The following is a 14,069-nucleotide window of genomic DNA, read 5'->3' on the forward strand; positions in this document are numbered from 1 at the left end:
AAATGGTCTGAAAATTATTAAGTGCTATTTGAATATGGTGAAGTAGAAATAGCAACAGTGACTCTTTGAGTGTCATTTCGCTGAGGAGGTAAAAGCCATTTTGAAGGGAGTTGAGGAAATAAGTGCTAATAAAGTCAGAGATGTGAATATCAGTTAATGCTTGACTTGGCAGTGAAAGAAGAATAGAAATTAGATGGTGAAAGAGGTTTTTCTCAATATTTTAATTTGAGAAATTTTTAACTTAAAAGTTGAAAGTACCAGGAATATCAATATAGCCTCAATCTAGATTCAGGATTTATTAACATTTTGCTACATCTGTTTTATCTCTCTGTGTTTCTATATAAAATGTGTAGGGTTTGGTGTTTCTGATTTAAAAAAAAATTTTTTTTTACATTTATTTATTTTTGAGAAACAGAGTGAGATAAAACGTGAGTGAGGGAGGGGCAGAGAGAGAAGGAGACACAGAATCTGAAGCAGGCCCCAGGCTCCGAGCAAGGGGTCAGCACAGAGCCTGATGAGGGGCTCGAACCCACGAACTGTGAGATCATGACCTGAGGCGAAGTCGGACACTCAACCGACTGAGCCACCCAGGTGCCCCTGGTGTTTCTGGATTTAGCTAAGCCATTTGAAAGCAAATTGTAGGCATCATGACACTTTACCCCAAATACTCCAACATCATATTTTAACAGCAAGGACATTCTCCTACATGACCATAATACCGTGTTCACACTTAAGATTAAGAACTCTAAGGCTCCTGGGTGGCTCATTTGGTTAAGCATCTGACTCTTGATTTCAGCTCAGGTCATGATCTCATGGTTCATGGGTTAGAGCCCCACGTGGGGCTCTGTGCTGACAGAGCAGAGCCTGCTTGGGATTCTCTCTCTCCTCTCTCTCTGCTCCTCCCCCGCTTTCACACACTCTCTCAAAATAAATAATAAACGTTTTTTTAAAAAGAAAATAACTCCACAGTATCTCCTAATATCTATTGCATATTCAAATTTCTCCAATTCTAAAAATATTTTTTTTTAATAGAAAATTTTATTTCCGGGGCACCTGGGTGGCTCAGTTGGTTAAGCATCTGACTTCTATTTGGGTCATGATCTCGAGGTTCCTGGGTTTGAGCCCCACATCTGGCTCTGTGCTGACAGCTCAGAGCCTGGAGCCTGCTTTGGATTCTGTGTCTCCCTCTCTCTCTGCCTCTCCCCCACTTGCACTCTGTCTCTGTCTCTCTCTCTCTCAAAAATAAACAAACATTAAAAAGAAAGTTTTATTTCCTCAATTCAAGAGCTGATCAAAGTTTATATGTTACATCTGCTTGTTATAGCTCAGTCATGTCTTTTAATCTGTCACATGCCTTTGACCTTTTATCCCCTTGAAATATTGACCTGTGAAAGGCCTAAGCCAATTGTCTTATAAAATGTCCTACGTTTTGGATTTGTCTGATTATAGTCTCATGGTAAAACTTTCCTTCTTAATGATTTCAGATACCCATTATCAAAGAGGATGGAGTTGGGAAAAGGAAGACTTCTCAGGACTGGGCTGAATGCATTGTATCAGGCAGTACACCCACTTCATGGCCTTGTCTGGACTAATGGGAACCAGGTAGTCCTGACTGATTTACAGCTTCACAGTGGAGAGGCCAGGTTTGGGGACTCAGAGGTCATTGGACAGTTTGAACATGTGTATGGAGTGTCTTGGGCCCCACCTGGCACAGCTGACATGCCTGCTCTGCTCGCTGTGCAGCACAAGAAGCGTGTCATTGTGTGGCAGCTGTGTCCCAGCAGTACGGGGACGAACAAACGGCTGATGTCTCAGACCTGTGAGATTAGAGAATCACTCCCTGTCCTTCCCCAGGGCTGTGTGTGGCATCCAGAAAGTGCTGTCCTGGCTGTGTTGACGGCGCAGCGTGTCTCCGTTTTCCACAGTGTTCACTGCGACAGTTCCCGGGTGAACGCGGACATTGACACCCAGGGCCTCATTCACTGTGCGTCTTGGACCCAGGATGGCCAGAGGCTGGTGGTGGCAGCTGGCAGCAGCCTGCATTCCTACATTTGGGACAGTGCTCAGAAGACTCTTCGCAGGTGCTCCTTCCACCCAGTGTTTGATGTGGACAGCTCTGTGCGCTCCATCAGAGCCACCGTGGACTCACAGGTCGCTGTAGCCACTGAGCTCCCACTAGATAAGATCTGTGGCTTAAATGCATCTGAAATCTTTGATGTTCCACCTAGCGGTGAAGACCCTTGTCTGTGTACTTTCCCGGTTATTGATGAAGTACCCACCACGGGTAAGGGGGCAGTTGCTTCTAAAACAAGTGTTGAAACATCCGTTTCTCCCCTTTCTTCCTTTTCAGATCCTCTGGATCTAACTCATATGCATTTCAATACGTCAAAGTCTGAGGGTAGTTCTCTTATTTGTCTAAGAAAAAAAGACTACTTGACAGGAACTGGCATGGATTCTTCACATCTGGTCCTTGTGACCTTTGAGAAGGAGGTTACGCAGACCAGAAAAGTCACCATTCCAGGCATTCTTGTTCCTGATCTAATAACATTTGATCTTAAAGCTCAGGTGGTAGCAGTGGCTTCTAATACTTCCAATATAATTTTTATCTATTCTGTCATCCGATCGTTTATACCAAACATCCAGCAGATTCAACTTGAGAAAAGTGAAAGACCAAAAGGTATGTGTTTCTTGACAGATAAGTTATTATTAATTTTGGTTGGAAGACAAAAATCCACTGATTCAGCTTTTCTTCCTTCTTCAAAGACTGATCAGTATATCATTCGTTTGATTGTTAGAGAAGTAACATTGGAAAAAGAATTGCCAGTAACGTCGAGTGAAAACCAGAGTGGATACTCTACTTTCAGTACTCCATTAAGTAAAATAGACAGAAAAAAGCTACTTGAAAGTCTTTCCCCAGATTTGTGTCACCAAAACAGAGGGCTCTTCACATCTGACAGCCGTAGTCAATGCGAAAGGCCTGGAAGAACCCTTATTGAAGAAATCAGGAGCCCTCCAAGCAGTATCTGTGATGGCTCCATAGCTCTCAGAACTCTAGATGCTGAGCCCGTTAACCGCTCAGCAACACCACCCAGGTCCAGCAGCACACCAGACCGCACCAGCGCTCCGGAACCTCCTAATTTGCCTCAAAGCAAGAACTCACAGAAGGAGAAGGAAACTTACCGACTGTCTAAGGAAATGGAAATTTTGTCTAGGACCCTGACTGAAGTGCAGCGATGTCTTTCTGAACTCACAGACGCTCTGCATAATGGGAAGAAGTCCTCTCCTGTGTATCCACTGTCTCGGGATCTGCCTTACGTGCACATCACTTACCAGGTAACTTCTCCTTTGAGGAGCTACCACTATACAGAAAAGCTCCTGCAGCCAGTGGGTACTGCAAGAAAAATCCACTGATGAGGAAGATGGTGCTCTAGCCGAACTTCACTGAACTGGGCATGTTATGTCACAGGCAAGTTGTAATACCTTTCTGGGTTGGTTGGCTGCCAGCCAGACGGGCACACATACCAGTGTATAGTGTGATCGTATCACATGCATGCTGTAAAATATGAATGACGGTACTCATTCTGGCAATTTCTATTTAGGAAAAAAAAGAGTTTTCCTTATTGTGCCATCTTATGGGAGACTTTTCCTTATGCATTGCAGAGAGAAAGGTCCATTTTAAAAAAATGTAATGCATATGCAAACATTACACGAATGGGATTATAGCCTACCTGTTTTTATCACGAACACTTTCTTTCTCCATTGAACTTGGCCCTGCCCCCTGCCATAATTCACTTTATGGCAGCTTACTGTGGTTCTCTCCGTATTTTAGTTCGTAACTCATATAATCGTACACACTTCTTTGTATCTATAGGCCTATATGCGGGGCTGATGGTTTGTCATTGTTTTACAAAAAAGGAGTCGTAAGTTGCGCTCTTCACGCTGAGAGGACGCTGCTTATTGAGGTGGTCCATTGTTGATAGGCGTTCACGTTGCCTTTACTTCTTCACTTCTTCAGTCACTCCAAGCAGGGCTCTCATCGTACTCTTTTATGTATCTATTTGTATTCCTACTTTTATTTCTGTTGGGTTGGTTCCCAGAAGTAGAAGCGCAAATTTGAAAAGTACATATACATTTCTACTTTTAATACAGTTGCCAGATTGCCTTTCAGAGATTTTTTTACTAAATGTATCATCATATGCCCACTCTCAACCTATGAGACTTCCTGTTCCTCACATCCTTACCAATCTGATAAGTGTGAAGTGCTTTTTACTTTCATTCATTTGTATTTCCTTTACTGTTAGTGAACTTGAGTATGTCTTTCATGGTTTTTGGCCCGCTGAATATGAACTGCCTATTCATTTTTTTTTTCCTATTGAGTTATCAGTTTATAAGAGTTTTTTGCTTATTATAGAAATTAACATACATGCAATAGTCTAGATTTGGTTGCATTGTTTTATTATATTAGTTTTTACATTTAAATTTTTAATCTTTCATTACATTTTGGTGTGTGGTCCACTTTTATTTTCTGAGATAACCAATTGTGCTAGGAGCTTTATTAAAACTCTATCTTTCGATGGGGCGCCTGGGTTGCTCAGTCAACTCTTGCTTTCAGCTCAGGTCATGACCTTGTGGTTCATGAATTCAAGCCCCACGTAAGGCTCTGCACTGACAGCACAGAGCCTGCTTGAGATTCTCTCCCTTTCTCTCTGTCCCTACCCCACTTGTGTGTGCTCTCTCTCACGCTCTCTCTGTCAAAGATAAATAAGTAAACATTTAAAAGAAAAATACATCTTTCAGGGGCCTGGCTGACTCAGTAGGTGGAGTATGCAACTCTTGATCTCAGGGTCCTGAGTTCAAGCCCCACGTTGGCATAGAGCTTAATTTAAAAAAGAATCCATCTTTAATCCCACTGAACTTGATCTAACACATTTGTCATATATAAACTTATATGTACTGGGATCTAATTCTGAATTCTCCATATTGTAACTACTATAATGCTGATCTCTTTATCTAGAACTTTACCAATATCACACTGATTTGATTGTGGACTTTTATATCTTCATTTTAAAAGATATTTGCAGAAAGTTGGTATCGAAATCATTGATAAGTAATATGTAAGTTATTATCTAATAGTTAAGAGAGGTCTTTTAATTAGTTTTTTAAAAAATTTTTTTAATGTTTATTTATTTTTGAGAGAGAGAGAGAGAGAGAGAGAGCATGAGTGGCGGGAGAGGTACAGAGAGAGAGGGAGACACAGAATTTGAAGCAGGCTCCAGGCTCTGAGCTGTCAGCACAGAGCCCAACATGGGGTTTGAACTCATGAACTGTGAGATCATGACCTGAGCCGAAGTCTGATGCTCAACTGACTGAGCCACCAAGGCGCCCCTCAATTAGTTTTTTCTTAAAACTACTACTCTTGGACCAACTCAAAAGTATAGGTTTGGTTTTTGTTTCTTTATTTTTAATGTTTATTTTGAGGGGGAGGGGGTAAGGAGAGAATTCTAAGCAGTCTCTGTGCTGTCAGTGCCGAGCGGGCTTGATCTTATGACCATGAGATCATGACTGGAGCTGAGACCAAGAGTCAGACAGTTAACTGACTGAGCCATCCAGGCACCCCAGGATGTAGGTTTTTAAAAGAACCAAAGAATAGTTTAAAATAATTAAAATTTTTTATTATGAAAAATTGTAAACATAAAGAAAGACTAAATAACGAAATCTTTTATACCTATCATCTGGATTTAACTCTTGTTAATATTTTGCCATATGGCTTCATTTTTTTTTTAATTTTTCTTTTAAATCTTTATTTATTTTTGAGAGAGAGACAGCAGACTCCAGGCTCTGAGCTGTCAGCACAGAGCCTGACGCAGGGCTCGAACTCACGAACCGTGAGATCATGACCTGAACCAAAGTCAGCCACCCAACCAGCTGAGCCACCCAGGCACCCCTATTGCTTCATTTTTTTTTTTTTTTTTAACAATTTCCTAAAATACTTTAAGTAGGGATGTCATGGTATTTAAGCCATAAATATTTTGGGATCGAATCTTTTTGTTATGTTAAATAATGTAGCCAAAATCTCCTTATTTACAACTGGTTTAGTTAGAGTAATAGTAAATAGGATTTAAAAAAAAACTACTTACACATTCTAGTTTTAAGAAATGTTAACTTTGTTGCTTCTGCAATCAGTTTAACAACTTTTATTTTTATATCTGAAGAAATCTCATTATGTAGGTCCTGTTGTTGAAAAAAGAGCTGTGCTTCTCTGCAATGGCAAACTAAGGCTCAGTACAGTTCAGCAGACTTTTGGCCTCTCTCTTATTGAAATGCTCCATGGTAGGTAAAATTCAGAAATTGACTCTACCCCACACCCCCTCCCTCTACCATTTTTTGTTTTGTAACTTTGTAATTTTCATTGATGACGAACCACTCAGTGGTTCACTAGATAATTAGGTATTGTTAATTGTCTACTATATACCCAAGGCTATAGAAAATATGGGTTCTGCCCTTAAGGAACTTACATATATATTCTAGCTGGAAGACCTAAATGTACACAGGAAAAAACTAGAAAAGAGTTACAAAGCAATGTATAATAGCTGCAAAGAAATGACATAAAAACCTCATATATACCTGTTACACTAAACATAAAGGTCATAGCAGCATTTCTTAAAGGAGGTGTCGTTTCAAAAGGCAGCAAACATGTGAATGTGAAGGCCATTCCCAAATGCCAGAGGACTGAGTCATACCCGTACCATCAGGTGCACAGGATGGTTTTTTTATGCCTCATTCTTTTAATGGAAGCCACCACCACATGGAACATGGAATTTGTTTCATTTTTTTCTCCCCCTTAATATGTCAGCATCAGCTTTTTCCTGTTTTGACACATGCATCTGTGATATGACATCATAATTGTCATTTGTCCTGGGTGGGGTTAATATTCCATTCTGGGTGTACCATATTGTACTTTGCCATATTTTCTTTGGCATTTAAGTGGTTTCCAATTTTCGGCATCATCAATAGCACTAATAAAGACCTCTCTGCATATTTTACATGTTGTTTTTGGAAAGTGTAGATTTTCAGAAGTGAAATTTTCAGAAGTGAGGCACAGTACATCTGAAAGAACCAGAGAAGGTCACAGGCTTGTGTTATGCTATTGGCCCTAGGTTACCCCAGAACAAACCATTCAGGATTATCTGGACCATTCTAGTCTATCTGCAGTCGGCTCAGCCTCCTAAGCTGTCTAGAGGTTGGTATGAACTTAAAGAATAAAGCTTCCTCCAGAGAGTAACTGTTCCCACCTTCACATAGTTTCTGGAGAAATTGCTTACGAGCGTGTAGATAGGGACGCTCCACACACAACCCCTAACAACGTGGGCACTACATACACACTCATATGCATAGCACGAAGTGATAAATGCCTAGCCTGGGTAAAAGTGGATGTCCCCTAGCTATGCCTAGTCATCAATGACCTCACCCTAAGTAGGACTCAGTCCTTCCAGCTTCCCATTCCCATCCGTGTGATAATCAGGTTCAGTATTACCAACTACTGGATTCTTACTCTCAAAAAAGTATTTGTCTTATTTTTCTTTAAAGAATAAAATGAGATATTCTAAATTACATATGTGTTTATTTCACTTTGCAGACTCACACTGGATCCTTCTCTGTGCTGATAGCGAAGGCTTCATCCCGTTAACTTTCACAGCCACTCAGGAAATAACCATAAGAGATGGCAGCTCAAATGTCTTCAGAGACTCTGCCTCAGAGTCTTAATCCTGGTCCTTCTCTCGAAGTCTATAGAGAGCTTAGTGTCCAAAGTGTAGATGCCACCAGTTGTCCCACCCATTTAGGCAGTATGGCCTGATACCTTTTTTTTTTTTTTTTTTTTGAGAGAGAGAGAGAATCCCAAGCAGGCTCTGCTGCTGTCAGCGCACAGCCCGACACAGGGCCCAAACCCACAAACCGTGAGATCATGACCTGAGCTGAAGTCAAGAGTCGGGCTCTCAACCAACAGAGCCACCCTGGTGCCCTGGCCTGATACTTGTTTGCAGAGTTATTTGTTGCATAGCTTTTCAGATGAGGCCATTACAGACAAGATCTGTCTTCCACCATGGACTCTTCCCAGCTGGGATTTGCATTGTCGCTCAGAAGTGAAGCACGTGCCATGGTTGGCTTGGCCGCTTGCCCCCCATTTCCCCCAGGCTGAGGCTCACTGCTCTGTAGCAGAGCTCAGTCTTTGTTAGATGGCTCAAAAAGTGGTTGTTTATGTATTCATGACCGTGTGGTTTTGTCTAAGGGCAGAATTCCCAGAACAAAACAATATTATGGTGCCATATGGATTGTGTTTTATGGTTTCTCTGAGGCTTTCTGTCCTTTGCCCAAAACCGTTAAAGCTGTCTTAGAAGCACTTAAAAGGTACTTCGGCATTGTTATAGATCATTTCCTTGGCTGATGAGAGCAAGAGGTACCAGAGAACATATGCTCCAGCATGTCCTGTTTACCCCAAACCAGCAGGAATCAGCAGAGCTCAAAAGAAGACCAAAAAAATCAACTGACTTCTGTGCCCAGCGCTACCTAGAACAGGAAGTTGTTCTGATGTTGGCTGGACCTGCCAGGATTTAAACCTAACTCTCTTGCTTCCTTAAAAAATTCTGGCTAACTATGGTCTAGATACTCCTAAAAACTAGTCCTAGCAGATTTCAAATGAAATTTCAAATGCTGTGATCCCTCTGGACCCCACCTGAGCGTGTGCGCGTGTCAATAGTGCAATGCCTAGCACAGAGGTCAGAGGCGTGATTCTATGCTGTCGCTCCTCCTGATTTTCTCCCTGAAATGCTTCACCCCCCATCCCCCAGTTTGGGGATCATAAAAATGTCCTGTTTTTCTCCCAGTACACTCCCTTAGTTACATTGTCACTTTAATTTTGATGTTTTTCTTTTCCCTCCATTCAGGTCTTAGAGACCAGCACGGAGTCTGTGAGAGAAAGTAGTTCAGAAAATTGGAAATTTCACTGAATCTAAGGTGGGTAGAAGTACGAGCTTATTATAATTACGGGCTCAAGTGCCACCTTAGTAAAGTGGAAAGAGCCCTGACTGCAACTTCAGATAGACACATCACCTCTCACGCAGAATCATAAATTTCAGTGACGGCAGCACAACAGATTGATGGCTGTGTGCCTAGTCAGGGCACATCTGCAGATAAATTGTTTCAGCCATAGAGGTTCCATTAGCACATATGCATCTTTCTCCCCACTTTCCTTTAAAATTGTCTGGAAAGAAAGATTTTGTGCCCTTGGGGACTTCTGTCTGTCTGTTACCCTTTATGAAGATGGAGCTGGGATAAGAAAGAAGCGAGGGCCCATTTTGTGGTTCAGATGCATTAGGCAGCTGCTGGGATAATGGAAGCAGAGGCTGCTGGTCTGTAATCAGTAGCCTGAGAGCAGTGGCTGAGGACAGTCTGAGGCCTGGCTGCATTTGCAGAGGAAGTGTCTGCATGGGATGAAAGTACACTATTATGAAGCCTGCAGAGGGGGCCTGGGGACCCTGTAGTAAGATCAATGTGGGTGCCTCAAAGTATATGTTATGTTCACCATTTCCCTGGTCAGAGTCCTGTAAATGAGTCAATAAAATCACTAATGGTTGATGCGACTGTTGTGAATGTTTTGATGGTATTTTCTTTGTGATTATTGCCGGTATAAAGAAAAGTTCTTGATTTTTTGTTTGTGGATGTTGTCTCTGTATTTCTTCTGGCGGACAGTCTGGCATATAAATTATTTATTTCTTTATCACAAATCTGATTCCATGACAACTCTCCTACGAAAGACGTCTCCTTGGCCTTTGCTATTATTGTCATTGGAACAATAGAAGATAATCCAGTACTTGCTGGCTTTAGAAACAGGGAGAGAAGAGTTGTCATCTTTTAACTATTGTTCAATGTCATGTTGAGAATATTTTGCATAAGGAAAGGCATTCTTTACAAATCTTCGTGCCCAATTTTTTCTGAATTTTGTACAGGTATTTATTATTTGATACACGCAATAGATGTGAAGTATAGGAAGGCTTAATAATAAAATGAACCACCCACCACCTAATGTAAGAACCAGAACATTACTAGAAACCATTCTGGATCCTTCTCCGTAGAGACAGTTCCACCCCAGAGGTAACTAATGTCTTGATTGTTGTAATTATCATTTCCTCATTCCTTGTCTTTTTCACCACAACCATGTACACATTGCCCTAAACAATAGTCTGTATTTCCCCTTGTTTTGGAGCTTTATACAATGGCATTATATTATAGCATATAGTCTTCTGCAACTTTCACATTTATTTCTTTAATCAACATCCTGTTGGGTACTTGAGGGGAATCCTCTTTCTCTCTGTGTAGCTTACTCCTCTACAATACTCTGTCCTGCAAACTCTAGCCACTTTGGTCTCCCCAAACTCACCTTCTCAGCTCAGAGTCCTCTGGGCTCCAAATGGTGCTCTACACGGTCATCTGGGAACCCTCAAGGCAATCCCTAAGATCGCCTCATTTGTTTCCCATCTCTCAGAGATTCCTCCTTCATTGCCTCATGCCCAGTGTCTTGAAAACTTATTTCATATATGCAGACCAGTCGTTTTTAATCGCTTCAACTGAGAGGCTGGATCTGGTCTTTACTACTCCATCATGGCCAAGAGCAAGTCTTTCCACATCTTGTTCATTTATTTCTAGGTACTTTATATTTTTTGTTGCTACTGTTTAAAAATTATGTTCTATAACTGTTGCTGGAATATAAAAATGTAATTTTGTTAATTCTATATCCAGCTACCTTGCTGTGCTCTCTTATTCTAATAATGTATCTGTAGGTCCTTTTGGGTTTTCTAAATAGGTAATCATATCATTTATAAATAATGGCAATTTTGTTTCTTCCTTTCTAATTATTACACTGTTATCTTACTGCACTAGCTAGATCCCCTGATGAAGTGTTGAACAGAAGCATTGATAGTGAGTAATCCTTCCCTTATTCCTGATTTTAAAGGGACTATTTCATCATTAACATTTTACCACTAGGTGACATATTTCACCATTAAGAATGTTTGCTATAGGTTTTTGGTAGATAGCCTTACTCAGGTTTAAAAATCTCTACTTGTGGTGCCTGGGTGGCTCAGTAGGTTAAGCATCTGATTCTTGATTTCGGCTCAGGTCATGATCTCATGGTTTGTGAGTTCAAGCCCTGCCTGCATCAGGCTCTGTGGTGGTAGTGCAGACCCTGCCTGGGATCCTCTCTCTCTCTCCCCCTCTCTCTGCACCCCTGTCCCCCACGCTGGCCTGTGTGTGCATAGGCTCTCTCTGTCTCTCAAAATAAACTTCAAAAAAAAATGTCCTTTTCCTCTTGGTTTGCTTAGTACTTTTATCATGAGTGAATATTAGCTTTTTATTAAATGATTCTGTATCTATTGAGATCATAATTTTTTTCCTCCTTTATTAATGTGGTAAATTTCACTGGACAAATTTTTCTTTTTTTTTTTTAATTATTTTTTTTAATATTTATTCTTGAGAGACAGAGCATGAGTGAGGAGGGGCGGAGAGAGAGGGAGGCACAATCTGAAGCAGGCTCCAGGCTCCAAGCTGACAACACAGCGCCCAATGCAGGGCTTGAACCCACAAACTATGAGATCATGACCAGAGCCGAAGTTGGACACTTAACTGACTGAGCCACCTAGGAACCCCCTAGTTTACTAGTATTTTGTTTCAGATTCTTGCTTCTATGTTCTGTGCTCTTTTAATCCTCTAAGGTTAGCCTGTAAATTTCCTTTCATTTGTACTTTTCTTGTCTGGTTTTGGTATTAAACTTATTCTGGCCCGATACAATGAGTTGTAGAGTTTGCCCTTTTTCTATTCCCTGGAAAAGTTTTCATAAGCTATGAAATGATCCTTGATAAAAAGTTTGATAGCACTTGGTAAAATCATTTGAATCTCGTGCTTTGGGTGTATATGTGTGTGTGAATGCTTTATAATATGTATTTCATTCCTTAAATATTTATGAGATCATTTAGGATTTCTGTTGTTTACACTCACACACGAATACACTCAGTTCTTCTATAACGCTTGTTTTGAAAACACAAATTTGTTCCAACACAATTGCTATATTAAAGAACAATTTGAGCATAACCTGAATTTCCTTGCTTCTGCACCAGTTTTGTCCTTAAGAGACACAGAAAAATACCCAGCAGTACGAAGAAGTCCCATAGGAGTACGCAAACGCACACACATACACACCTCAAACATCTCACAAGCAGCTGTGTCACTGTGTGTGTTATGAGCCAAACCCATCCATTTCTGGGGCTACAACTTTCTATCCAATTTCAAATAACTTCTGCCATTTGATAATAACATACAAGCTGCAACCCTTTCCTCCCATTGCTTCATCCGCACTCCGTGTGCACAGGAAGGGCTCAGCAGCGCGAATGGGGAAGAAAGAAAACTAAGAAGACCCCAAGTTTTTGGTTTTGGTGACCTGATAGATGCTGACATAATTTACCAAAAATGCAGGAGGTGGAACAAGCGTGGGAGGTGATGAGTTCCGCTTGAGGATGTTTTAACTGCCTGAAGAACACTCAGATGGGCTTCTGAAGTTCAGCAGAGCTCAGGGTTAAAATAGAGAGGTGTAACGGTGCTGGTGATTGAGGGGCATCTGGCTGGCTCAGTCGGTTAAGCTTCCGACTGTTGCTTTCGGCTCAGGTCATGATCTCATGGTCACAAGATCAAGCCCCATGTAGGGCTCAGCACTGGGCGTAGAGCCTGCTTAAAATTCTCTCTCTTCCTCTGCCCACTGTACCCTCCCCTGCTTGTGCTCTCTCTTTTCTCTCAAAGAATAAATAAAAATAAAGGTGTTTGTGAGTGAGATCACATGGCCCTGGGAAACCTGAGAAACCTACAGAGCATCAAAGGAAGAAGAAGCAAAGGAAAAGACAGAAAATGAAGGGCCAGAGATGGTGGAAGCTAAGGGGGAAGGTGCATCATGTAAGCCAAGGGAGGATGGAGTTTTGAAAATGAGTGGCCAGCATTTAATGGCTACCAGTCACTGAGGGTTTCCCTGGTCAGATATGATCTCACACTTAATCCTCATGGCCATCCAGAGGTAATGGGGAACACATTCCTTTCAAAAAGGAAACAGGCTCAGGTTTGTTACAGAAGTTGATGAGTCACACAAGTAAACAATACGAACCCCCATTTCCTTTTCTCTGATGCTGGAGTTGACCTTTGACAGTGCTGAGCTGCATGGTCTCCATAGGAAGGCAGAGTCCAGGTTTAAGGAGTTGAGGGGGGAATGGCAGGTGGGGACAAGGGGACAACACTACGGTGGCGGGGGGCTGGGGGAGAAGAGCGAAGCAGATTGTTTGGACAGGTAGAAGCTAAGGGAACGAGGAAAGGTGATTTTTGTCTGTTTCAGGATAAAGCTGATATAAACATTCACTTGTTCATTCAGTAGACATTTATGCATATTGAACATTTACTTCCAGGCACTGAGGATCCAGCAGGAAGAGCCAACGTCTTCATGACGTTTGGCCTTGTGACGTTTAACATTTTAGTGGGGGCGGCCAGCAATAAGTAAGCAATTGATAAATACACAATTGTACATGGAGGTAGGTCTACTAAGCACAGGCAAAGCAGGGAGAGCTTAGAGAGTGCTGGAATGCAGGAACGGTCACTAGGGGAGAGCAGGAGCTCAGGAAAGGTCTCTCTGTCCCAGAAGTGACATTTGAGCAGCCCCCGGTCTTGTGGGTCTTGAGCAAGTGAGTGGCATGATCTCTTGGATTTAAGTGGGTTTGGAAAAGGTAGCAGAGAGGGAAGGGGTGAGTGAGATGCCTACTCTTTGTCAGCAATAGGCCCAGGGCTGGGCCTTAGTGGTGAGCAGACATCCTCTTTCTCTGAAACAGGAGGACTGGCTCTGAGGGTGGGTGTCAGAAGAGGGACAGGGACACGAGGGGAGGCCCTGTGGGCAAATGTGAGTCAAAGGATCCAGAGTAGGAATAACGGGTTGAGTCAGGAATGATAATTCTCGATGAGTACAGATAATACCGTGGGATCGGAGCATA

At 41.9% G+C, this 14,069-nt stretch overlaps 1 protein-coding gene across 4 annotated transcripts in view; it reads left to right on the top strand.

Annotated features, from left to right (window-relative positions):
• WDCP (WD repeat and coiled coil containing) overlaps positions 1–10,966 on the top strand; it is a 19,049-nt gene extending 8,083 nt beyond the window's left edge. Inside the window, exons 2-5 of one of the 4 annotated variants that reach the window (XR_007151181.1) lie at positions 1,485–3,333; positions 6,213–6,330; positions 7,637–9,012; positions 10,005–10,966. Coding sequence is in view for 2 of the 4 variants with exons in the window: in XM_047854241.1 (XP_047710197.1) it covers positions 1,504–3,333; positions 6,213–6,330; positions 7,637–7,764 (2,076 nt within the window). In the remaining 2 variants the exon portion in view is untranslated. Of the gene's footprint in view, positions 1–1,484; positions 3,467–6,212; positions 6,331–7,157; positions 7,241–7,636; positions 9,630–10,004 lie in introns of those variants that run through there. The other 3 variants (XM_047854243.1, XM_047854241.1, XR_007151182.1) reach the window with 3 other exon arrangements.
• Positions 10,967–14,069: the final 3,103 nt, after the last annotated feature.

Source organism: Prionailurus viverrinus, chromosome A3 (assembly GCF_022837055.1).
Source record: "Prionailurus viverrinus isolate Anna chromosome A3, UM_Priviv_1.0, whole genome shotgun sequence".
Classification (NCBI taxonomy): Eukaryota; Metazoa; Chordata; class Mammalia; order Carnivora; family Felidae; genus Prionailurus; species Prionailurus viverrinus.